At 43.1% G+C, this 26679-nt stretch overlaps 1 protein-coding gene across 1 annotated transcript in view; it reads left to right on the top strand.

Moving 5' to 3' along the window:
• Positions 1-3712: 3712 nt before the first annotated feature.
• znf608 (zinc finger protein 608) overlaps positions 3713-26679 on the top strand; it is a 48827-nt gene continuing 25860 nt past the window's right edge. The window contains exon 1 of the mRNA XM_036144290.1: positions 3713-4227. Within this exon, the coding sequence (XP_036000183.1) occupies positions 3805-4227 (423 nt within the window). The 5' untranslated portion in view covers positions 3713-3804. The remainder of the gene's footprint in view (positions 4228-26679) is intronic.

Raw genomic sequence — 26679 nt, 5'->3', positions numbered from 1 at the left:
ATTGTCAAGTCAAAAGTATTCGAGGGCCAAAAAGCATTAATTAAAAAAAGATATAATTACCCCAAAATTGTTTTGGGATTTATTTATTTTTACTTGTTCCACATAATAGGATTATTCAACATTTTAATCAAACAAATTAGCCTGACTTTTTTGTAGGAAAGGGATGCATACATTTTTTGTGCCAAAAACAGCGCAACCAACGTGTTTGGTTGTGCTGCATCCAAACACGTGAGACTCTGTGTCCTGGTTTAGTCTGAGAGTCAAACAAACACAGCGGGACACGCCGGGCCAGACGACCCCTGGAACATGTCCCGTCAACGATCTGCGGCTCTGTTTGTTTGCTGTGAGAACTGATTTCTGCTCGCAGTTTGTTTCATGGCCTCCTCTTCCTCCGTCTCTCGCCGCTGTCCTAATTTTCACGTCGGCGACTGAAACTCATGACAAAAACACTGATTTTTATGAGGAATCTGTAGGAGCCTGAATTTATATTTAGCGGTTTCTTTTATATGCATTATGGTTAATGTTTTGGGTTTGTTTTTCTTGCTAAATTTACTTTTCTTGAAATCATTAGATAATATTGGTAATTCATATTAATTTTGGGAATTTGTATATTTAGCTATTGTGGTTATTATTTTCATTACTTCTTTTGTTTAAGGCTCCATACGGGTCACTTTCAGGGATGATGCACCATGGGAGTTTTTGTTGTGTGTAGCTCACAGAGTGGAGAACTTTGGGTCAGTGAGGAACAACCGAGCTTTAAGCCCGAGTGTTCGGACGTTGAGGGGAGGTCGTGTGGCTTTGTTGGTCAGTTTGTTGTGACTCTAATCTCTAATCTGTCTGTCCATCTCCCAGGACTCAGTGGACAAACAGCAAGGCTGAGCCCAGAGCCAGAGGGAGCGATCCACCCATTTCTGGTTGAAAACCATCAAAAATATGATTTTCTATCGTGACATTTTGACAGAAGTGTTTCAGATCATCTCAATTGTTAATATTTTCTCCCACTGCAAACCAAAAGTGTCATATTCTCATTGATAAACCGCATTTTCCCACGGCTGCTTTAAGGTGTGTTGATAAAAAAAAAAAAAAAAAACTTCCAGCTCACGTAGCGCCCCCTTGCGGACAATGAGCGCAATCACATCATTTAAAAAAAGGAATTGTGCATCAATCAGTTTAATGTGGACATTCTGTCATTTAAAAGCTTATAAAGCCGATGAACCGGGAAACAAAAACAACAGCGCCCCCTTGTGACGGTACTGTGCGTTCAGATGTTAGAAATGGAGATAAAACCGTTTAAGTTTTGTTTAAAAAGCCTAATATGAACTAATAAAAGCTGCTTTCATTGTTTAATTTGCATGTTGATGTGATGTTAATGCCAAATAACAGCAAAAAATTATGGTAATCCAAACCATAGTCCACCCCCATCACTAATTAACGTTATATATGTATATTAAATTATTTATTTAACGGACTGCAGGACAGGTGAGGTGAAAGGTGTCTCTGATCCTCCATCAGACCTGAAGTGTCCACCTCCTCTGAGCCACACTGCGGCTGCAGGCGCTCTGACAATGACTGGAATGCTGATGATCGCGGAGATCAACAAAGGAGACAAGGATATATGGAGGACAGAAACTGACAGAAATATAAACGGCCCAATAAATAAACCAATACACCTAAAACGTATCAATTAATAAAAAAAAATAGAAACTATTTTATATTTATTAACGTAATACACAAATACGCTCTCTTACCTTAATAACATACATTTGCATTATTTTTTGTTATTTCAGCTTTTAACTTTTTGTTCTCTGTCATTTTTCTCTTCATAGAAGGTACACCTCTTCATAGAAGGTACACCTGGTCTGGCGTTCTGTTAGCCAGGGGAGGCAGATCATCCTCTATTACCATTTAACATAGAAAGTACTCCTTGGTCAATGTGAGCTTCTGTGCTTTCTGTGTCTCTGCTCTGTCTTCTCTAACATAGAAAGTACTCCTGGGTCAATGTGAGCTTCTGTGCTTTCTGTGTCTCTGCTCTGTCTTCTCTAAGCCCCAGTGGGTGGAGGCAGATGAGCGTTCACACTGAGCCTGGTTCTGGTTCTGCTGGAGGTTCTCCTCCCTGTTAAAGGGGAGTTTTCCTCTCCACTGTCGCTTCATGCATGCTCAGTATGAGGGATTGCTGCAAAGCCATCAACAATGCAGACGACTGTCCACTGTGGCTCTACGCTCTTTCAGGAGGAGAGAATGCTGCTTGGAGAGACTTGATGCAACCTGCTGGGTTTCCTTAGAGAGGAAACTTTCTCACCAACCTGGAGGATCTGATGGAGTCTGACTTTGGAAAGAGCCTTGAGATGATATGTTTAATGAAATGCTGCAACATTAATAAAATTGAATTGAATTGAATTGAACTATACTTTGGCTATTTAATGGAGGCAGGCATGCGCAATCAATCTGCACATGGATCCTTCAACTTCCTTCTGACTGAACAATAGGCAGGCAGCACTTTTCAGTAACAACATGATTCAAAGTGCTGTACATGAACAGAAAACATCACAGAGGGAAATTTTACATAGGAGAAGAAAAACATTACATTAACACAGGAATAAGCCAAGTTAGACATTGACTAGACTTCTTTTATACATTAACAAACATACAAAAAGCATAAAATCACAGTATTTAATTTTTTTATTATAATAAGAAATAAACTAGGTAAATCCTTGGGGGTTTCTGATCTAAAGTAATTTTATCCAACTTTTCTAAAACTACAACTACAAGAAATCGTTTTGTTTCATTATAGTGAATAAACTGAGTAAATCCTTGCCTAGATTTCTTTAGTTTCACTGGAACAAGCTTCATCACGAAAAGCTTAATTATTTCTTTTCATGATAAGAAATAAACTCGTTGGGGGTTCTCTGGTCTAAAGTAATCTTGTTTTCTAAAGCTACAACTAGTATAATTTATTTTGTTTCATTGTAATGAATAAGCTAAGTAAATCCTAGATTTCTTTAGTTCCACTGGAACAACCTGACCCAAAGAAGAACCCCCCGTATTATTTGCATAATGAGGCAGAAATGCATAAGGAAAGGTTTTTAAAAAAGGAGAAACAAATATGTAAAAAGAAAACATGGAAATAAAAAGAAACGCTTGTGAGGAAAACAAGAAAACAATCAGGGAATAAATAAAGTGGGCATAAATGCATCTATAAGCAAAAGAAAAAGCATTTAAAAAATGCAAAACTCATAAAAATTAAATGGCTAAATACATAGTATGTTGGAAATAAATAAAGGAGAAAATGTGTAGGTCGATTAAATTATAAAATATGTAATAAAGTAAATAAATGTATTATGTTAAAGCAAAAAGTTACATTATTACTTTTTTAATTAATGCAAAATGTATATTTTACGTGTGTTTTGTTTATTTATCGGGCCATTTGTAGGTTTCAGGCTTTCTTTTTTATTTTGTCAGCTTCGGTCTTCCATAAGATGAAGCGCTTCCTGAGAGCTGCTGACAGACTGCAGCGAGCTGTCACAGAACCACACCGCCTCCTCCTCTTCCTCCTCCATCACCTCCTCCTCCTCCTCCTCCTCCTCCTCAGCCCACAGACACGCGGCCCTGTCCTCGCTCCAGACCCGGGGACCAGGCGGCGGGTCGGAGGCGAGGAGATCCGCGCCGAAACGCAGCCGAGGCGGCCAGGACGGACGTGAGGACCCGGAGGGGGCGGCGGCGCATCGCCCAGCGGCTGCGGCAGCGGAGGCGCGTCCGGGGGTCGGTGCTCAAGGACGCGGCGTCGGAGGAGCGGAAGGTGTGGAGATGATCTCCGCGGTCGGCAGGGATGCGGACGGGAGCAACAGCAGCAGCAACGGCGGCATCTCCGAGGCGGCCGCGGCCGCTCCTCCCGCGGCCAAAGCCAAGGAGGAGCGGAAGGGCAAGAGCCTGATCCGGGGCTGGAAGAGGGACCGGGACGCCGCCGGTCCTCCCGGCCGCGTCAGGAAGGAGAAGCCCGGCGATGACGGCCCGTCTCCTCCGCCCTCCGTCTTCCTGCCGGAGCATCACCTGGGCCCCGGACACTGCCTCGGCCCCGCGCCGGAGCCCCGCGTCCCCGCGGGAGAGAACGCCAACATGTCCGGTAAACCGGCGCCGGACTGCGGCGCAAAGAGCGGCGGAGGAGCTATTGTTGTCAGGCGGCTGCACGACGAGCCCCCGGCGGCCAAGAAGCACAGAGGAGCTGATAAGGTAGGCATTGTCTGGGGGTGGGGGGGCTGTTGTCCAACCAGGGCAGTCCTCTGCGTCTGCGCGTCTTCTGGGGACAAAATGGACAATTTGTGGAGGGTTGCAGGTTGAAGGCCACAAAGACGCGGAGCATCCTGGTCTCCTTTTGTTGCTGCCCAGCTGCTGTCATTGTTCCCGGCCTGAAAGAAAGTCTGTGCTGATGGACGCAGATGTCTCCTCCAGCCAGCTTCCTCCTGGTGGAGGGGGAGATAAAGACGCACCAGCGTGTTCTCCATCTCCAGCCTCCTCCTAATTCAGCTTTTTTTTACCCAATCTCTGCTCCTCCTTCACACGCTGGGAGAAAGCCACAGCTCCAGTAAAAGTGACAACAAGCCTCTCCTGCAGGCTTTGTTTGCTTTGTGCTGTCAGATTAATTCACCTTTCATGCCGTAATGTTTGTAAAAGGCAGAGGCGAACAGGTTTGTGTTTGAGAATTCATCTTTGGAGCCTTAAATAAGTCATCTAGGGTGGGGGGTGGAGGAAGATGGAGGGGCGGGTGGAGAGGTGAGGTGAGGAGAAGAGAGATGTTATGAGGGAGAGCGAGGAATTAGATGTGACAGCAGAGGACGCGGGCTGGAGGAGTCTGGGAGACAAATGTCCAGGAGGAGTTTGAGTGCCGGTCTGAGGGATGAAGATCGTCCTCCTCTCAGCTGATGGGCGTCTGGTCCTGGCTGGACTGCAGCAGCTTTTACGTCATCAAACGCTGAAAACTCTCCCTGCTGGGAAACGTTTCCACCTGTGGGTCTACGGGCGTCGCACCGTCGCCTCTTAATGCTCAGATTATGGATAAAAACGTCATTTATTTTTACACAAATCTTAGTCGTCACCTATAATCGCATGCGTTAACATCATGACAATTACATTTAGCTCTATTTATCTCTTTTCTTCACTGAATATTGATGTAAAACCAATGCTGGACGTTCTGTTATTCTGTCCAGTGTTTATATAACACATTATCGCCTGGAGGCACTTTATTAGACCAACCTGTACCATCCATACTCCCTGTTAGGTGCTCTTATTCATATTTAATCACATGCAGTCTGGTTCAGTGCAAATTCTAAAACACTGTATATAATTTTAGGCCAAACGGTGATAATTCCTCTTTCTGACGAAGCCCAGCTGATTGCCACCTGTCATCCATCTTCCCAGAGCAAAGCACGTGGCGACAGTGGAGCCACTGACCCAGTTAACAGGAAGAACATGTCAGCAGATCCAGAACCAGGCTCACTGTAAGCAATAGAACCGGCGATGACAGCGAACACTTAGCCACTGAGCCAGGAGTACCTTCTATGGACAGAAAAAAACATAGATAGAGGACAAAGTTAATGGCAGCATTAATTGGAAATGATGGAGAGTAGTAGGAGAACTCAGCAGAGTGAGAGAAATAGACCCTGATGTCCTCCAGCAGCCTAAGCCTATCACAGCATAACTATAGAGGTAGCTCAGGGTAACATGAGCCACTCTGACTATAAGCTTTGTCACAAAGGAAAGTTTTAAGATTAGTCTTAAAAGTAGACGGGGTGTCTGCCTCACGGACCAAAACTGGGAGTTGGTTCCACAGGAGAGGAGCCTGATAGCTAAAGGATCTGCCTCCCATTCTACTTTTAGAGACTCTAGGAACCACCAGCAGACCTGCAGTCTGAGAACGAAGTGCTCTGTTAGGAACATACGGGGTAATCAGAGCTCTGATATATGATGGAGCTTCATTATTAAGATTTTTTAATGTACGTAGATGAGTTTAACATTTTACTCTGGATTTAGCAGAGAGGTGATGAAGAGAAGCTAACGTGTTCTATGTGATGCGGATCCAGATCCTCATTTCTCAGAAGTTTTGATAAATTATAATCCTTCTTTCTTGCTGAAAAATGTAATAAAACTTCACCGATTACTGGACCTTCAAAAGGAATTATAGATTAAAGTGCTGCAAGATACTGGTTAGAGGTATTTATCCATAAATAATACCTCTAAAACTCAGTCTCTGCTTTCCTTCATTTTAACACCTGGAAATGCTCCCTAACCCAGGCTGAAGCCTTCTTGTTCAGCCAGTTTTAATCTTTATTTAACTCTCCTCTGTGTTTCACCTTCTGGTCGACTGAAATGTTTTGAAGCTTTGGGACTTATTTCTGCACAGACCCTTTGGGACTTCCAGAACGGAGCTGCAAACGTATCCTAAACTTAGTCTGCAAAGTCTCTTCATCATTATTTAATAAAGATAAGTTAAATCTGATTAACAGCAGGAGTTTTAGAGAACCGGTACTTGTGTTTTCCACCGTTTTTAGTTTCTCGAGGATGAATAATTATATCTGAACATGACTTCCTGATGGTGGTCCTTTTTTTATTATATTGTAACACTTATTCGTTACTTGGTAGCCTATCCAGTCTCAGGGGTTGCAGGTGCAATGCTAACTTCTTCATTTATGTCCAAAGGGCAGGACAGCGAACACAGAACCACGGCACATGGGACTCTCCCTCAGTCCACCAGCTCAACGCTCCCTCTTGAAACCGGGTTAGGAGGTTAAGGTGTCGCACAAACAACAAATCCTTATGTAAACTATACTTAAAGTCCCAGAAATCATCAACCAACCACATAGTTGCCACAGAAATTAAAAGCAAACACTGCTGACCATGTATGAACCGAGGATGCACCTCTGTGATTAATGTTGATGGTGTGCATGGAGCCCAGACCATGCCACCTTTCTATAACTTCACTCACAGCTGGAAGTCAGGTCTCATCAGGATGAAAAACTGCAAAGGAAACTTTTTTCATACCAGAAACACAAAGTCTCAGAACATTTCCTCCATCAGAACCAGGTTTACGTGTAGACTCGTGTATCAGAGTACAGGAGGAATTAGACTCTGGGTTATGTAATGCTCACTATGCGCTCACACCTTTTTATCCCCTGCTTTTCTGGCTGGATCAGACCGCTCCTTTCTGGTAGATCTTCGTTTAATCTGTATGTTTTCCTGTAAAGGAGCACGGTTCACACATATCAAACAGGGTTGAGGTGGTGAGCATTCAGGGCTCTGGGGAGGCCATTCTGGAAGCTTAGTGTTAGGTTCCTAAATGGATTTTAATCTGTGTTTGAGGTCATTTGTCCCAAAAATATTGTGACGGTGTGAGCCATTTCGACCCAAACTCTTAGCTGTGGCGTGGTTCGGATCTTCAGTGGCGACTGAAACTGGTGACAGCTGTGAAGCATGACGGCGGCGGCATGATGCTGAGGGCATGTTTCCGTCCTGATGGGACTGCTGCATTGGTTGAATAATGTTTTCCATCAGGCGACAAAAAAAGGCTTGTGAAATGACTCCAACCCTAACACTACAGCAGCGGTCTCCTTCTCCAGTCCTCCAGGGCCGGAGTCCTGCAGCTTTTAGCTGCTTCAACCTGACGGAGACGTTGGCTCATTGGCAGACATGGACCCAGAGATTCTGGTTGATTCTGGTGCGCAGGGCAAGGGACACATGTAGAAATCACAGGAAACCAGCCCTGGGGGATCTGAAATCTGAGACCGCTGCTCTGATGGAAACATGGACTCTGGTTAGGAACCGGTTCTGACCCACAGAACTCTGATCCATTAGTCATTTTACCTAAAAAGGGTATTTAAAGAAGTAATTAAAAGCTGAAAACTTAAGATCTCTATAGCAATCATGAGTGTATGTAAACTTTTGACTGGATAGATAGATAGATAGATAGATAGATAGATAGATAGATAGATAGATAGATAGATAGATAGATAGATAGATAGATAGATAGATAGATAGATAGATAGATAGATAGATATAGAAAATGTGTGCACTTCATATATTTATCCAAATATATCAATAAATTAGAGGTAAAAACACATTTTGTCCAATTAAAAAGAGGTTATAAACAGCAGACCAGATGAAGTATAACATTTATATTTTTCATCGTTCTCTAAAATGATGCATTACAGAGAATAAGTCTCCTAATGAAACACAGCAGAATGTTTAGTTACTATTTTAGACACCCATAAACTTATCCAAAAAAAGTAAAAAACAAAGCAACTGGACTTATTTTCTGTAGTTGAAGACATTTTGCTTCCTCTCCAGGAAGCTTTCTCAATTCAAACTTATATTATATAAACTTATATTTATTAAGTAAAACCAATTTCCCTCTTTTTCTGTTTTAGATCAAATTTTAATATCAGACAACGATAACCTGAGTAAATACAGAGTGCATTTAAATCCCTTAACCTAATAGCTGGTGTTTCATGTCACTGTGGAGGAATTTTAACCCGCTCTGCTTTGCAGAATTGGTTAAATTCAGCCACATTAAACTTTCATTTTGATACGAGGAGCTCTTCAGAAGTGGACTTTTTGCTGTACTTTGGATCATTGTCTTGCTGTATAACCTAAGTGACCCCATGTGACTTGACCTTAAGGTAATTAACTGATAGATGGATATTATTCTCTGGTATTTTAGGCAAAGGAGTCAAGAAATTGGTGCAAGGTGCCCAGTTCCTGAAGCAGAAAAACAACCCCAGACCATCACACTGCCACCAATTCAGTTCAAATAAATTTTATTTATATAGCACCAATTAACAACATATCATCTCAAGGTTTTTTCCAAAGTCAGACTCCATCAGATCCTCCAGGTTGGTCAGAAAGTTTCCTCTCTAAAGCCGGGCGTACACTGTACGAGTTTTTCAGTCGTGGTACTTATATACATCTCAAACACTGCGTGACGGAACCGCGGGGTTTAAAAAGTTCACCGCTCACGATCTGTGCGGCGCGACGCTCGGACGAGACCAGACTGCTCACACTGTACGTCGTGTCCCCTCTGGGACCGCTCGCTGTGGGGACAGAGGCAGGCGAGCGACGGTAGGTGACAGGGACCCAGAGCAGGGGTTCGAGCCCAGCTCTGGCGAGGCCCGCAGGAGGCACCGGCGCCGGGGGAACCGAGGGGAGAGAGAGGAGAGACGAGACGCATCGGCGGCTGCGCGGCACGGCAGGTCGCCTGGCCCGCAACCCCCCCCCCCCCCCCCCCCCCAGCAAGCGGAGGAGTGCCGAAACAGGCGGCCAGCGCGTTGCGCGGACCTGACGGCTCGCCCTCCCCAACACCGGCCGGAGGTCGCTTCAGGGACGCCCGCTTCCCTCCCTCCGCTGGCGGGGACGGAGGGGAGGGGAGGGTGCCCCCTCGTAGCTCTGCTTGAACAGCAGGATGCGCTCACAAAAACCTCACGACAGCCGACTGAATTTCAAACATGTTTGATTTTCACGATCGTCCGATTCCTGATCGGGAGGTAGTCGTGAGAAGCCAGTCCCCCCTCCTCCCCCCCTCTACGATCAAGCTGAAATTCGGCCCGATTCAAAAAATGCTCGCACGACTGAAGAATCGGCCCGAAAAGGGGAAAAACTCGTACAGTGTACGCCCGGCTTAAGGAAACCCAGCAGGTTGCATCAAGTCTCTCCAAGCAGCATTCACTCCTCCTGAAAGAGCGTAGAGCCACAGTGGACAGTCGTCTGCATTGTTGATGGCTTTGCAGCAATCCCTCATACTGAGCATGCATGAAGCGACAGTGGAGAGGAAAACTCCCCTTTAACAGGGAGGAGAACCTCCAGCAGAACCAGAACCAGGCTCAGTGTGAACGCTCATCTGCCTCCACCCACTGGGGCTTAGAGAAGACAGAGCAGAGACACAGAAAGCACAGAAGCTCACATTGACCCAGGAGTACTTTCTATGTTAGATGGTGATAGTGGATGATCTGCCTCCCCTGATTATGTCACAGCTAACAGAACGCCAGACCAGGTGTACCTTCTAGGAGGAGAAAAATTACAGAACAAAAAGTTAAAAGCTGAAATAACAACAAGCAAAGCAGATTGGAGAGCAGTAGGAGAACTCAGCAGAGTGAGAGAAATAGACCCTGATGGAGATGTATTTCAGAAGGAGAGGCCTTATCCTTCCATTTCATTGGATAAACCACTTGTCCGTCATCTTTATTGACGGACAAGTAAAGATGACGGAGGAACAAGCTCTTACCAATCCCGGTCGGAAGAATGGCGAAACCATTGTTTCCACAAACAAAAGCCTTCAAAGCCGTTCTCTGGTGTTCTTTAAAGGAATTAATTTTCGGTAGATTTTTACAACTCTGATGAAAATGCATCATCAGTGTCACAGCTAGCTTCCTCGCTGTGAGCCGCCACTGTTGTCTGAATCCAAAGAGTCTCTGATACGTCACATCTACGACCATCCTGCCCAGCGATCCTGATTGGCTCATCCGTTTTATGGGGTAGTGAAATTCCTCCAGAGCTCAGCGGAACCACATCCTGGCGAGAGTCCGGTTAGGAAATCAGAGTACCAGGAGAGAACCCACGCATCCACAGGGAGAACATGCAGAAAGACCCCAGGCTGGGATTCAAACCCAGAACCTTCTAGCTGCAACAACGCTACCAGCTGCTCTCCTGCCATGCTTTCATCGCAGCTGATTTAGATCACAGAAATGCTCTTTACGCTGGACTTAGCAGAACTTCAGTGGCTCGATGTTAGCTGGTCCAGATTAGCTGGTACCAGAGAGCGAGAGCACGTTTCTCTGGTTCTAGAAGCGATACGTTGCATTTTAAATAGTTTTATCTGCCATTAAATGTTCTCATGACCTGACATGGTTGATACCTGACAAGCATCTCAGCACAGCGACTCGGCCGCAGGAATCAAACCTGCGGGCCTGCTTTAGGTTCTTAGTACCGAGAAGAGCTGAAGGTCCGCTGACCTGAGAGAGCGAGGTGGAACGTAGGGCTGTAAAAGTTAAGATACAGAGCAGAGTGAAGACTTTAAAGACTTAAAAACAAGTAAAATAATCTTAAGATGGACGGGCGGCTCCCCTCAGAACCAGTGAAATGGGCTCAAACCGGCGTGACTCCGTCAGAAGACGTCCAGCAGCGCTCTGTACCATCTGAAGGCGTCCGGTTGAAGACCCGCCGGTGGTCCAGAAATCCCTCCGCGTGGTTCCAGGTGTGGGCCACTGTCTCCATGTGCTTCTTTGTGAGTGTCAGGCTGATCGTGGCCAGCTGCCGAAAGATTCAAGCGCTGAAACGACAAAGAAATGTTTTCCATCCAGGCTGAGAGGAATGAAATAATTCAGCCGCTGCAGAGGCGCAGGCTTTCATCTGCGTGACAACAAGATGCTGCGGAGTTTGGAGTGACAGCGGCTGCTCTGCTTTGTTTCACCGTCGCCTGTCAGCCGCCGTCCCCGCGGGCTCCAGGGGAATGAAAAGCTGCTGGATGGCGCCGGACTTTAATGAAACCTGATCGGCTCACAGCTGCTTCTCTGAGCTCGTTACTGTGATTTGGGTTTTTCTCTGTGTGAAACTGTCCGGTTTTACGTGGCGCTTTCAGGAAGCTTGTTGTGATTTTAAATGGGATTCCCAGTTAATGAGCTGACGGCAAACACCAGGCTGGTGAGTGTCCACAAATACAGGCAAAGCTAACGCAGTATAAACTGTTTCCAGCCTGAGCGAGTCCTCTGGCTCACTCACACGCCACGGTTCTTTATTCTGATCATATTCAGCTAAATCTTTGTCTTTCCTGGCTTTCTTCTCCTTGCTAACCCACGTCTGGTACCATGCAACATGTTAGCAGTGGGTCTCAAACTTTTACATTTTATAACCATACCACATCTTTATTTATAAAGCGCTTAAAAACAACCAACAGCTGACACAAAGTGCTGCACATCGCTACAAACTAAAACTACAAAAACAAACATAAAAAGATAATGCATAAAAACGCTTAAAAGAAACAATAAAACCAATTTAAAACGAAAGCTAAGTCTCACTAGTGGTAAAAGGTTTTAAGGCGAGTTTTAAAGGTGGGCAGTGATGAAGCCCAGTTAAACATCTAACAGTTAAATACATTTTATAACAATAACAGTTTCTAATAATTGGCATTTTTAAACATTGCCCCATTTTATAAACTATTTAATAGATCCAGACGATAATTCAAAAACAATATATATCAATTGATAGACGTGTGGTGCAATAGGGGGAAAAGGGTCAATAAAAGTTCAATAGAATAACAGTTTTTCTTCCTGTTGCATTCTAACCATGTAGGTTAATATTACATCATTACATCCTCTCAGCCAATCACAACGCAGACCCAGGAACCAAGCTCCGCCCCCTTTAGAGTTCAGAGAGCACATGTTCTTTTTTTCTTTTTTAAAAACCTGCAGGTTTGGTAAAAATTACAATAAAGGATTGAGTTTGAATTCAGTGTTTGTTCTGTATTTAAAAATAGGTCATTAGTCAACATTATAAAATGGTCAGAGCTGCACATTTTTGACACAGAGTCATGCATTAATCCGATTTATTTCAAACTTGTATCCGCTCACACCCGTAGAGCTCAGAACCGAGACCCGACCCGTTACCTACGATTATCCCCATTACAACCCGGGACCGCCCGGACCTGTGAGTAATAAATCGTTGCGCGACCCGTGATCATAATGTATAGACACAGCCCTTCATTTCATTTGCTGCTATCACAACAAGCTTTATTTTTGCTAAAAGCTGCAAATCCACTGACAACGTTGTTCTCGTGGTCTCGAATTACATCAAATTCCTCCCAAATGTCCGACTCGGCCTTGGATGATGTTCGTTATTTGGTATATTTGGCTATTTTTCCCCTTATTCCCTTAATGACACACCTGCTACGCCGCTACCTGTCCAACTTGCTTTGTGGTTTGTGCTGCAACTGGCCAAAGTAAGACAGGTTGCCTTGTTTTTAAAAAAAAATAATAACTATTATCTGGATATTCTTGAAGGAATTTGCTTATTGAGATGTAGAGTTAATAGATAAGAAAATGGTATCTATTCATGCTGGAACTCTTTTTATGCCACCCGCCCGCATTCTGTGCATTTATATCGTGCCTGTACCCATGAAATAATCTGGTTTTATTTTCTGAACGGTTTTACGGGTACCCGACCCGATGCAGGACTCCGGTCTGACATCTCAGGTGTTGGGGTGGGCGAGTGGAGGCCTGGTGGTTGCAGCAAGGCGCTGCGTCCTGGACAGAGATGCACGATCCAGTTTTTTCTGATACCAATACCTGAGCTGAGCATCTCAGCCGATACCCGGTACCGATCCGGTACTACTGTCTAAGGAATGAACCGTACACCTTGCCATGTGGGTGAAGGCATCAGGCTTGACATTGTTAACGGATAGGAGACTTGGCTCGGTCCGGCGCGTGCTCCGTGTTGCTCTCTGTTTGCTCGTCACTAGCTGCTCTGTGTGATGACATAACCAGGGGCTGCAAAGATAGAATTGAAGTACCTAGATTGCTGTAGCTGTATTGCTGTGTTTGATATTAATAAAAAATAAATGACCGTATGGGAAAGCTGGATCACCGTCATTCATCCAATATCCGATCCTGCTAATTGGTCAATATCGGAGCTGATATCTGATCCGGGTATCGGATCGGTGCATCTCTAGTTCTGGAGAAGCTTTGAGGTTCTGGGTTCGAATCCCAAAGACCGCCAACCTGGATCCCTGATCAAAACCCTTAGCCATTTCACTAGGATGTCTGCTGCAAGGACAATAAAGGTTGTTATTATTATTATTATTATTATTATTATTATTATTATTATTATTATTATTATTATCATCATTATTATCATTATTATTATTATTATTATTATTATTAACAACCATGTGATGAATCCAAAAGCACCAGAAATCACAACAACAAACACAATCTCGAGTCACACATTCATTTTAGTAACACACAGAATCTTACTAATATTTTTAGAAAACCTCGTTATTTAATTAAACAGACAACCTTCTAACCATCAGTGAAACAAGAAGAAGCTGCTCAGGTTGACAGCCAATCAGCTTTCAGGTCATAACGAACCCAACATGTGACAGAATAATTTCTATCTTTCAGAATAAAATGATTCCTTACCTTCTCCTCGTGTTCACGCCCTGCACGGATCACCAGTGGAGGTTCATGGTGGCGTTTTAATTTAACGCCTTATCGACACACAAAGGTCATCAGACCTCAGCCAGGACGCGCCTCCTGTGAGTCCAGACTTCACCTGAGGCTCGTGGTCTGCAGCTCATTTCATTTTCAAACAACGCCGGCTCGAGCGGACCTCAGACCGATATCCAACAGGCAGCCGGACGGCTTTTCAAAATGCACAAATGCACAAAACACACGACTGCAGCTGCAAAATGCCTTCATGCAGATTTCCGAATAGCGGTCAAAGCATCTGAAAAGCAAAGATCTGACTCTTCCCTCCAAAGACGAAATGCCGGCAGCCCAGAGGCTTTCTCTGAGAAGTTGTTGATTTAAACAAGGACAATGGCTCTTATCAGCGCTTCAAAGCAGATAAACCCGACCAGACGGTAGTTAATGACGACTGAGAAAATGTTGCAGAAAAGATCAAATGCGGAAATATCCTCCAAATTTCTGTCAGTATGACCAGATCTGCTTGGACCTCAGAACATCTGCTTTAATGTTTAACGCTGCATGAGAGCCTTTAAATATAATATTAGGACCCTTTTGAAATCAATCCTGTGACAAACAGCTTTTAAACAAAGCATGTTTAAAATGAAAAGGGAGATAAAGTTATGTTGGATTTAATATGTATGAAGTTACAAAACTGGATGAATAATAGGCAAATGTGAAAATAACAGCTGGAAGAGTAATTTTAATTGTAATCTAGTCGTTTATCTCATATCACATCCAATTTGTTTTTGCTTTATTTTTTGTTTTAATTTTTTAATTTTTATCCATTTACTTATTTCCTTTCCTTTTTGTGTCGTTCCTGTTTTACTTTTCCTAGCCTGAATGTTAGTTTTAAACATTCTTCATAGCAACACAGCACAGGCCAGACCCTACAGGTTAATTTCCTTTAAGGTCATTCACCGGAACTAACCTGGAGCTGGTTAGTTCCAGGTTAGTTAACGGTTACTTTACTCTGAACATACTGGTTGCTTTCCAGAACTTACTTAAGGTTACTTTCCTGGAGCTTACAGATTATTTTCCGTGCAGTTTATAAAGTACTTTCAGTAGTTTTGCCATAATTACTTTTCCAGATGTTACAAGTTATCTTCCACCAGCTCACTGATGACTTTCCAGAATTGACCGTTAATTTAAGCTCGTTTTCCCAGAGCCAGCTGGTTACTTTTACAGAAGTACTCCAGAACTTACAGGTTACTTTTCTAGAATCTTCAGGGTAAATATCCAAATAAATCAGGAACTGACGGGTTATTTTAACAGAGTGTACATGTTTGCTTCACCTGAAATTACAGTTTACCTTTCTGTAAAACATCGTATAGATTCTGTTTCAGTGAAACTACAGATTTCTAATAACGCTGGGGGGAGGTGCATTTTTCATTGGCATGTGCAAAATTTAAAATGACAAACAGGATTATTATTATTATTATTATTAAATACTAAACATTGTTGAAAAAGCACAAAACAAGAAACTCCTGTTTTAGCAGTAATTAATTAAAATAAAAACCTAAAAGGCTTTCTGTCATGTTGTACAAAGGTTTTCTTTGTCTATATTAGTGTCTTGAGTGTTGACTCTTGAATAGTCGAGTATTTTTTTTCACCTTTTCTCAGATAAGTTTTGTAATGATAATGATTTTGGCTTTTAGTGAGATTTTCATGCTGGAGCTTCATTTATTTTATCTTCATTGCTGCTCCTAAGAAGAGCGACGTCCTTATTATCAGTTGCATGTTTTTGTGTGGAAATGAAAAAGGAATTAAATCTGAATTTCTTTAGAATAAGCAGGTCTCAGTGTGGGCCCGCCAGCTGCCTGTGTTGAAGGTTGCTTTTATTCCTGAGAGTTTCTCCGTTCATTCTGCACGACCCGACGTCGCTCTAATGTTTCTACTTCCTTGATTTCTCGCTCTTAATTTATTTCTTCTGTGTCCTGCTGGAAGGCGTTTTTCTGTGGCTCCACACGGCTGTGATTGACAGGAAGTTATTGGTTTGAAAAATGGAAATCAGACAAGCAGAGAGCAGGAGGAGACTCCCTGGTGGATTTCAGAGAGAACCCAAGCTTCAGATGTTTTTCAAATGAGTGAGTGACCTTGGAGGACTATATTTTTTTTCCCTTTCTCTCTTTTCACCCTCCTGTGAAAATGATGAAGTTGTTCAGGTTTAACACGAGAAGCTCCGTGAGGTTTTCTTTCTGAAACGTGCTACGGTTGTGGTAATTTGTTGAGCTCCTAGAAACAAGCCTTCCTCTGGTTGTTTAGAGACTCTCGGCTGTTTCCTGATGCAGACGTACTTTCTTCTAATGGGAGGAACCTCCAGAAAAACAGATGTTGCTCCGTCCTTCAGCTACCTTACATTGGGCTCGACTCCTTTTAAAGGCATCAGTTCTTAAAGGTAAACACTGACGCATCTTAAATTACTTAGTTGTTTAATTACCCCCCTTAAATTTAACAGTTCTATGAGCTGTGTTGGACTAAACTTTATCTTTGTGAGCTGAATTAGCTGAAAAAAGCAGGGTTATTATTAGTCTGACTTAGACTATCTATTTTTTCATTTTATTTTTTATTTATTTTATTAAAACTGGGTTGAAATGGATTATTGCTGGATTTATTTAGGCTGCATTAATTAATTAATTAATTGATTAATTAATTAATTGTTGAATTAAAATAAGATGCATTCATCTGGATTGAATTGGATTGTATTTATGTTGCAGAAATCAGAAGGAGTTGCTTCCTAATGTGATCAAACTGCGTGTTAATTTTACGTTTTTCCTGTAAAGTTCCTTGAAATTACATTTTAGTTTTATTTAGTTTATTTATATAGAGGTGTCATCTAAAGGCTCTTTGCAAAAGTCAGTTCAGTCAAATCCTTCAGTCTGGTTGGTTCAAAGTTTTCTCTCTAAGGTTGCTGGCATTGAGTTGTTGGCTTTGCAGCAATCCCCTCATACCAAGCATGCATGAAGCGACAGTGGAGAGGAAAACTCCCCTTTAACAGGGAGGAGAACCTCCAGCAGAACCAGAACCAGGCTCAGTGTGAACGCTCATCTGCCTCGACCCACTGGGGGTTTACTAAAAGAGTCCATAAGCACTGATCCAGGAGTACTTTCTATGTGAGAAAGGGTAGTGGCAGTACCATCTCCTTCTGAGGCTTCATTTGGGACAAAAACACAGCTAAGCAGAATCACTGAGCCAGTTTGCAGGTCCAGAGACTGAAAGGGAGTGTCGTAGTAAAAGCTCAGCCAACAGCGACGTCTAGGAGAGAAACATGGCTAAACACTGAAAGACAGGTCCACTGTATCATCTGTAGGAGAACATGAAGTTAGACGGTGTCACGGTTAAACAGAACACCAGGCCAGATGTAGCTACTGTGAAGAGAAACTATAAATAAAAGTTAAAAGCTGAAATAAAAGCAAATGATGCAAGACTGGTAATGCTGATCTTCTGTGTTTGGTCTTCTCCAGATCTGCCCTTCATGGTCAAACATCTCGACTTTGATTTTGTCTGTCAGGACATTGTTGCGAAAATCTTGTGCTTCGTTCAGACAAATCCTTGTCAACCTATTTGTGCTGCCATGTTGCTTTTAGAGAAAATTGTCTTTTTACTTCAACCCTTCCAAACAGTTCAGTTCAATAAAATTTTATTTAAATAGCACCAATTCATGATACACACATCATCTCAAGGCTCTTTCCAAAGTCAGACTCCATCAGATCCTCCAGGTTGGTGAGAAAGTTTCCTCTCTAAGGAAACCCAGCAGGTTGCATCAAGTCTCTCCAAGCAGCATTCACTCCTCCTGAAAGAGCGTAGAGCCACAGTGGACAGTCGTCTGCATTGTTGATGGCTTTGCAGCAATCCCTCATACTGAGCATGCATGAAGCGACAGTGGAGAGGAAAACTCCCCTTTAACAGGGAGGAGAACCTCCAGCAGAACCAGAACCAGGCTCAGTGTGAACGCTCATCTGCCTCCACCCACTGGGGCTTAGAGAAGACAGAGCAGAGACACAGAAAGCTCAGAAGCTCACACTGACCCAGGAGTACTTTCTATGGTAGAGAAGACAGAGCAGAGACACAACAGTCATTCTTATTCAGTTCTTTTAATTGTCCTGCCACAACCTTTAACCTGCTAACTGCGACCTGTAGAGTCTGAGGTGGAGCTCTGGGGTTTCTGGTCACTTGTCTGGGCTTCCCGCTCCAACCTTGGGCTGAACCTGCTGGGTGATCCACTCCTGGGAAGATTGGCAGCTGCTGAGAGGCTTTCCTCCTGGGAAAAGTCTTCCTGCAGGACGACGGACTTCAGATAGTTTTAAAATGTCCTGATAAGTGATAAATGTCCAGGTAGATGAGCAGCAACAGCTTCTGCTGTGGGGTCGTTGCTGATGTCTTCCCATCGTGGTGTTGAGTAATGGCTCACCTGTCTGCTCCAGAGCAGCAAACTGGCTGTTTTATTCTCACTGATGGTGATCAGTTAACTGGTGTATTTAATTATCAGCGCCCGGCTGCTGCTTTCCTTCTTGAATTACGTTGCATCTTAGTTTTTCACCTGACCACACAGAAAGATATAACGGTTTTCTTTCAGGTGTTTTGCTTAAATGCTCTTTTCCTTCCTCTTCGGATTTATAGAAAATAGAATATTATCTGTACGAGGCACTCAGAGAATCAGCCTGCTCCAGCTCCTTTAGCAGAATAAAAGCAGTATCATGGTATTTTTTTATTTTTTTATTCTGCATGAGGTCATCAGGGCTAATCTGGGAATCAGATCAGGCGTTAACATGTCGTTAAGATGTTACTTTGACACGATAACTGGTCCCAGTGGTTCACTGTTCGTGGATTTCTTGTCATCAGTGGTCCATCAGCTCCTCGGTGGTCATCGTTTCAGATTGCTTCCCCACAAACTGACTAAAAGGAGCTCATGGGTTGCCTCACTGGCAGCCTGTCGTGTCTGTCAGCTCAGATGTGTCGTCTTCGTGAAAACGCGGCGCTTTAATTCACTCAGAGCCGGGCTTTAGCCATTCTTCTCAGTGGAGCAGCGGTGCGCAGACATCCTGCAGCATCTTTCCTTCGGTCGGTGTGGATGCCGTCAGAGCTCGCTCCATTCAGAGGTGAGGCGTGTGTGTTTGATGAGAAACTGAAACCATGAGATCAGAGATGAGGGAGGCTGGCGTGGAAAGACGCTGCAGGAGGAGGGGGGGGAAAAAAAGCAACTATTCATGCAAAACACACACAGACGCCTCCTCTTTCTGCAGCCTGGTGATGCAGACAGGCAGGATTTGTGTCTGTGGAAAAGAGGAGAAAACAACAGGAGAGTGGATGCTCACTTGGGGGTTTAATAGGAGGGGAGGAGGAAGAGGAGCAGCTTAAGAGGAAGAGAGAGGGGGGGAGGGCGGACGGACACAAAGGAGGGAAACAGGGAGGAAATGATACACGAAGGATGAGATGAAGAAACAGCAAAACAATAACCATGTAGTCAGGAATACTGGATTAGTCCCAAAGGTGAATTAAATAAACACAACAGGAAGTATTCACACCCCTTCTGTCTCATAAACTAATTCTAAAATAAATGTAATATTTCCCAAAGAGCTTCACACAGTGACGACAAGATAAAAATGATTTTTGGAAAATTATTTTATTCATAGGAGCTTGTTAATCCAATGTTTGTTTGTTCTTTTAAAAGTATTCACGCCCGTTGCTTTGTATTTTCTCGAGTGTTGGTACACAGACATGCCAGGTCTTTACGGAGATGCTTGATTGGATTTAAGTCCCGGTTCTGGCTGCGCATCCCCAGAACCCACTCCTCTTTCTGGGCTGTGTTCGTCGGGTCGTTGCCAGGTTGTATCGCCGTCCTGGTCTGGGTTTTCTAGAAGAATCTCTCTTCATGTTGCTGCTGTCATTTCACCCTCCATACAGACTATTCAACCAGTTCCTGAAACTCTCCCACAGCATGATGCTGCCGCCGCCGTGCTTCACAGTACGGCTGGTGTAAACCAGGGTTTTAGTTTGGGAATCTGGATTGACCGAAACCTTTCTGTGAAACGCTGCTGAGCTGCTTGTTGAACTTGAAATCTGAATTCAGGCTTAGATGAAGATGTCAAACCTTTTGCTTCACGTGTGGTTCCAGATCACCGAGGTTTGTTACTGTTAGGACTAAATACAATCAGCTCTGTTTCATTTTGATTAAAGCTCAGAGACGTCGTCACCGTCCATGCTTAGATGTCATTAAGGCGCTGCGGGAGAGGCTGGAAGGAGCAGAGACGGTTCGGCTTCACAGGGAGATAAATCTGACAGTCATCTGCATATAACGGTGAAAAGAGATGCCGTCATTTCTCAAAATCCACCCCAGAGAAAGAGAGGGCCGAGAACTGAACCCTGAGAAACTCCACAGGAGAGATGAGCTGAAACAGAAACTTCTGTCCTGCAGGAATGAACAGAACCCGTCTAAAACTGGACCTTCAGTTCCCACCCAAAGTTCCCTCAGAGTTCAGAGGCTGATTCTGGTTCCATCGGACCAGATGTTTTCTGGCCAGAACATCTGGTCTGATAACCTCTAAGGTTATTTTTTTACTAAAGTTTAAAGGTATACTATGCAACCGGGGTTGATTTTCCAGCGAGGCTCCCCCCAGAGGGCGAAAGTAAAAGTGCACTGTCATAAAGATGCTCAGCTGTTCTGGTTTCTTCTTCAAGCCAGGCGCGGTTGTTTTGAGCTTAGCAGACAGGCGAACGCAACGAAAAGTGGAAAAAACGGCAGTACAAACAATGACTAACACAGTGAAAGTATGAACATGCAGAGAGAGAGAGAAACCATTCCAATGTTACTTACAATCGCATCAGCAGAAACGCAAGGTCCGCGTCAGCCTTGCAGCCTTCTTTTTCTTTTAGCTCTCGCCATTCTGAAAAAGCTTGCCCGATGTTCACCCGTGTACGACTCCTCTCTCTGTCCAGAGCCTTTTTCCTCTTTCTGCCCTGCTCCAACATGGGCTTTCGCTGTTTTCTCGCTGGTTCCGCCATGATAACTGCACAAATATTGCCACTGCGCTAGCAACGAGCATGCCTTTCACTGGGGGCGTGTAGCAGTTCTCGCCATAAAGCAAGACCGACTCTCACGATGCACGAGACTTCTGAGCCTGTGGGTGCGGGCTGAGGGCTCCTGCAATTGCAAGTGCGGTATTTCCCCCACAGACCACCAGGGCGGCCGAGAAAACCTTTGTTCGACCTGAAATGACTCATTTAATCATCCAAAACGGTATGGAACATATTAATTAACTGAAAAATGTTGCATAGTATGCCTTTAAAAGAGCTCCTATCCCCACAAGAGAACACCCTGACCTTTGGGTCACTTTCTTGGACCCACTCAGTTTATTTGGGCCAGATCCAGCGACGGTCCTGGTGGTTTCAAACCTTTTCTGTTTCCAGATAGCAGAGACTTCAGCGCTTCCTGAGACCTTCAGAGCTGGTGAACAGTTATTGTATCCTTCCCCAGATTCGTCCAATGGCACAATCCGGTCTCTGAGGTCTGCAAACAATCCCTCTGACCCGATTGCTTAGTTTCTGCAAATGTCTTCTATTAAATTCCCGTCAACCGCAGATAGACTACAAACTATTTACAGAAACTTCTTATCTGAAAAACTAGATGCATCAGTTTTCAGAGTCAAGGGGTGTGAATACTTATGTGTCTATGATGTTTAATCTTAGACACATAAGTAACTTTTTAAATTAAAATGTAGTCTTACATGTGAATTTGGTGTCACACCAAAATTTCATCATGATCACATAATGACAATAAAGATATGCTTTCACTTTGTTATTATAGGATTATAGGATGTTTAAAAATAACTGTACTTGAATTGGAAGTCGTTATTCTAACAGATGGGGGAAAGGAAAGGGGTGTGAATATTTTCTGGTGGCGCGGTGAAAGAAAATAAGAGGATAGAGTAAAATTAAAATGATGAGAACATTAAAGCGCTAAAAGGAGGGAGCGAACAGGAACAGGACAGCCTAGTGTGGGCGAGAGTCAGGAGGATGTTTAAAATGAGAAATAAAACACAGAAACTGGAAGATAAATCAGAAGGAATGGGAAAATATAAAACGTAAAGAGTTTAATAAAAGCAGGAATGAGTGAAAAAACAACAAGGAAGCGGAAAAAAAAAGAAAATGTAAAGGATAGAAAATCAAAGGAGGCCTGAAAGAAAGATGAAAAGGGACGACAAAAAAAAACAATGAAATAAAAAGAAAATACAGTTACCAGAGAAAATGTGTGTAGAACAAAGGAAAGAAAACATTAGTGGAGCCGGATCAATAAAATGATGAATTTATTAGGCGGGAAAATGAAAGATTTAGGAATAATTGCATCATTGGATTGAAGAAATCTCTGTTGGCATTTTGGAACACAAATACAATCCTCTGTCATCTTTAGTGCATGAAAATGTGATTGAAGAAGAAATAAAAAGGCGTAAAAGCAGAGTGGAGAACAGTGTCTCTTTGTTTAATTATAGATTTTAGAGGCAGAATTAATGGAAAGCTCAGCTGGCTCCCCCGACGCCCACCGCTCAGCCTCTCTCTCCTGATTAATTTGGGTAAAAGCGGCTCTGCTCGCCCGGCAGGACGATTCTTTGTTATTCAACCTCCACACGGAGCTCCAGAGGCACGCCGGAAACAAACCGGAGACTGCTGCCTTGCAACTGGAGCAGATTCTTCTCGTCTCAACCTTCAACTGGAGATCCAAGCTAAACGGTGACAAGAAGTTCTGGAGGATCATAAATGGACCCTGTTTTTAAAAGGAATGTCCTTAAAACTGTACTTATAGATTCACCTGTGAAGTAAATCCAATTAAATTCAATAAAATTTTATTTATTTAGCGCCAATTCATGATACTTGTCATCTCAAGGCTCTTTCCAAAGTCAGACTCCATCAGATCCTCCAGGTTGGTGAGAAAGTTTCCTCTCTAAGGAAACCCAGCAGGTTGCATCAAGTCTCTCCAAGCAGCATTCACTCCTCCTGAAAGAGCGTAGAGCCACAGTGGACAGTCGTCTGCATTGTTGATGGCTTTGCAGCAATCCCTCATACTGAGCATGCATGAAGCGACAGTGGAGAGGAAAACTCCCCTTTAACAGGGAGGAGAACCTCCAGCAGAACCAGAACCAGGCTCAGTGTGAACGCTCATCTGCCTCCACCCACTGGGGCTTAGAGAAGACAGAGCAGAGACACAGAAAGCACAGAAGCTCACATTGACCCAGGAGTACTTTCTATGTTAGATGGTAATAGAGGATGATCTGGCTTCCCTGATGATGTTACAGCTAACAGAACGCCAGACCAGGTGTACCTTCTATGAAGAGAAAAATGACAGAGAACAAAAAGTTAAAAGTAGAAATAACAACAAGCAATGTAGATTGGAGAGCAGTAGGAGAACTCAGCAGAGTGAGAGAAATAGACCCTGATGTCCTCCAGCAGCCTAAGCCTATAGCAGCATAACTACAGAGATAGCTCAGAGTAACATGAGCCACTCTGACTAGAAGCTTTGTCACAAAGGAAAGTTTTAAGATTAGTCTTAAAAGTAGAAATAAAGGGGAGAACGTCAGATAGCTGCGATAAAACTAGTATGGATAAAGGTAAAAAATTAACAAGATAACTGAACGCCCACAGCAGTCCTGGAGAGGACTGCAGTTGGAGTCGTTCTCTTTTGCCCCGTCTGCGCCTGACTTTGTGGCTCTCTTCTTGGCTCAGCAACTTTTCCCAGTTTACAAATCGACTTTCAATGAACCAGCACAGTTACCGGCCACCACAGCGCCGACGTCCCGCCTGGACTGGTGCTACCTGGGGTTTCCAGCTCTGCCTGCAAAACTAAGTGCATGAAACGCAGTTTAAAAAGTAAAACACTTTTTATCTCATCGTGTGATTGATGGAGCAATTATAGCCAACCCTGTCTGCTTCGGTTTGTTGGCTCTTGATTAAGTTTCTCTAACTCCTGGCTTCAGGCAATGAGCTGTGGAGAAATGATGCCAGAGACGAGGAAGTCTGCTCATAAGGCAAATATCTGCTAAAATATCGCTATTTTGCACTTATGGAGCAATTATGGTTTTGCACAATGAAGGATGGCGTTAATTTTTTGACTGCTTCTTATTCTGAATGCACCATCAACCGTCTACCACTCAGTCTGCCGCTTATATCGCTTACAGTATCATATATATTAAAATATGTATTTTAATCCAGGACATTTGTTCCTGCAGAAAAGACGAAATTCCTGGCCTGAGTTTCCATTTTCTTTAAAATAAAAGTTTAACAGCAGAATGAGACGAGTGATCACTTCACATGTTGTTTATATGTTTTAGGATTTTTTTTTTTTTTTGCAGGTTAATCATCAACCTTGGCGCGTTGCTGCCACCCTGTGGTAGGGTTGGGAACTTTTTACTGCCAGGCTGCAGTTTGACTTGCTTAATTTGGGAAAATGATCTCCATCTCTAGTCTACTGGGTTCTGAGTTCTTTACAAGAGGCCAGTTGCTTTCAGAAAATGCGAAATGAAGCTGTTTTACTGTCTGTGAATGGATTCTGTACGAGGCGGTGAGGCAGAGGCGGGTCGATATCGATTTCAGGCAGAGCGAGGAAGATGGGCTCTGTGTTTGTGCACAGCTCCGGGGCCCATGCATATTTTATTGTTGTTTGGGTCTTTGTGTACCTGGAGCTCCTGTGTGGTTTGCTTAGGAGTAATGCTTGAGTTTCTCTTTCTTTTCACTTGTTTTTTTTTTTTATCAGTTTGGTCTTTGTTGTGCAGAAATGCCAAAGAGCTTACAAAAAAAGATATTAGAGACTCATAAAAAGGAAAAGAATCAATGTCTGCAAAGCTCAAAGCAACAGCAGGGATACTAGCTTTCTATCAGCGTGGCTTTCAGCATAAGTCTGAAGGAGAACACAAACAATCTGATATTGTCAACATGATTATAATTTTATGGATTCATCAGAAGTTGTCACGCCTTTCTGAGCCCCAGAACCAGAGGGTTCAGATTATCCGCTCTTTAGGAATGCCGACAGTTTCTTATCTTATTGAACCTCAGAGACGTTCATCTAGTTAAAAAAAGAAGTTTCCCAACTATATAATTTAAGTTGCTAAAACTCTGGATTAAACCTTATTATGTCTTAAATATTAAATACTGTGGAAACTCTTTATTTCCATACACTTGTGATGTTTTTTCCCTAAATGCGTGACATTAAATCAGACACTTTTATCTGTTTTAGCTCCGTGAGGATTACTGGAACCCTTTCTATTTGCTAAGGGGCAAAGTAAAGACTCTTTCTTTAAAGTCATAAGTTTACATACACTGAGATTTTTCTGCCTTTAGGCCGTTCAGAAACGCCCAGATCATGATGTCTTGTCTTTGCATGCAGCTGAAAGCTTAGCTCAGATACTTCGAGTTAACTCAGAGTTCACCTGCGGAGGCTTTTTAAGTCCACACCTCTACGCCTCCATGTGAGTCACAATGGGGAAAAAAACAAAGACATGAGCCAAAGTTAATGGGAAGAAAACCGTGGGAATGATCCCCAGACGCCTGAAGGGTTCATGTTTACCTCTTCAGAGGATCAGGGGAGTTCCTGCCTTCATACGGGTCAGAGGAGGGTTCTGTGTCGCAGGAATGATTGGGTTTTGGTTTGAAATGTGAAAAGTAAAAAACTTTTTGCAACTATCTGGCTGAAACTGGTCGGTCAAGCATCCATCGCACGTGTCCAGCCTGTAGAAAATGCCGCTGCCCGCCTTTTAACCGCTCCACACAGACATGAGCACATCCCACATGTCTTCTCCTTCCTGTTCATTTAAAACCCTGAGAAGATCCTTAGATCTGCCAGCCGCTGCTTTTATATGAGATGGAGCTGTTTCTGTCGTGGCTCTTTTTAAAAAGCAAACCTCTTTTCAGTAGCGTTTGGCCCAGGGTGAGTAGATGTGCTCTTCTCAGTCTCTGTGAGGGCTTTATGTCTTGGTTTTAGCTCTCGTCTTTTATCTATCTTATGTTTGTACAGCCCTCTGGGTAAACGCACTGTTTTTTAAATATGCTTTATGAATACATTGGATTTAGAATTGTATAATCCCCAGTGAAACAAGGTCATGAGCTGAAAGGCCCCTCAAAGAAACCAAAAGCAGCGAAGCTCTTAATGTTGTGAGACACGTCTTATGAAACTAAAACTGAGGTTACTGTTATATTTGGTGGGAAACAAGGGAAGCTAGCAGGCCTTAGAGTATGTAAATAAAACATGAAACATTTATTTACTTGAATAAATAAGATATAAATATTAAGTGACAATGAAATTGTGAAATAACAATTATCAGCTCATTATTATGAAATATTTTTCATCCTTCTTTAAAAATGTGTGTAGTAATAAAACAATTATTTGACATTAATATTTTTTAAATAAGTTATTTTTATTTAATTCCATAAATTTTTATTTCAAAATGTCATTTTTTTTTAAAGTCATCTTTTATTTCAT

The sequence above is a fragment of the Fundulus heteroclitus genome, chromosome 12, assembly GCF_011125445.2.
Source record: "Fundulus heteroclitus isolate FHET01 chromosome 12, MU-UCD_Fhet_4.1, whole genome shotgun sequence".
NCBI classification, from domain to species: domain Eukaryota; kingdom Metazoa; phylum Chordata; class Actinopteri; order Cyprinodontiformes; family Fundulidae; genus Fundulus; species Fundulus heteroclitus.
Note: the sequence above shows the minus strand (reverse complement) of the source record. Positions and strands in the feature narration are given on the sequence as shown.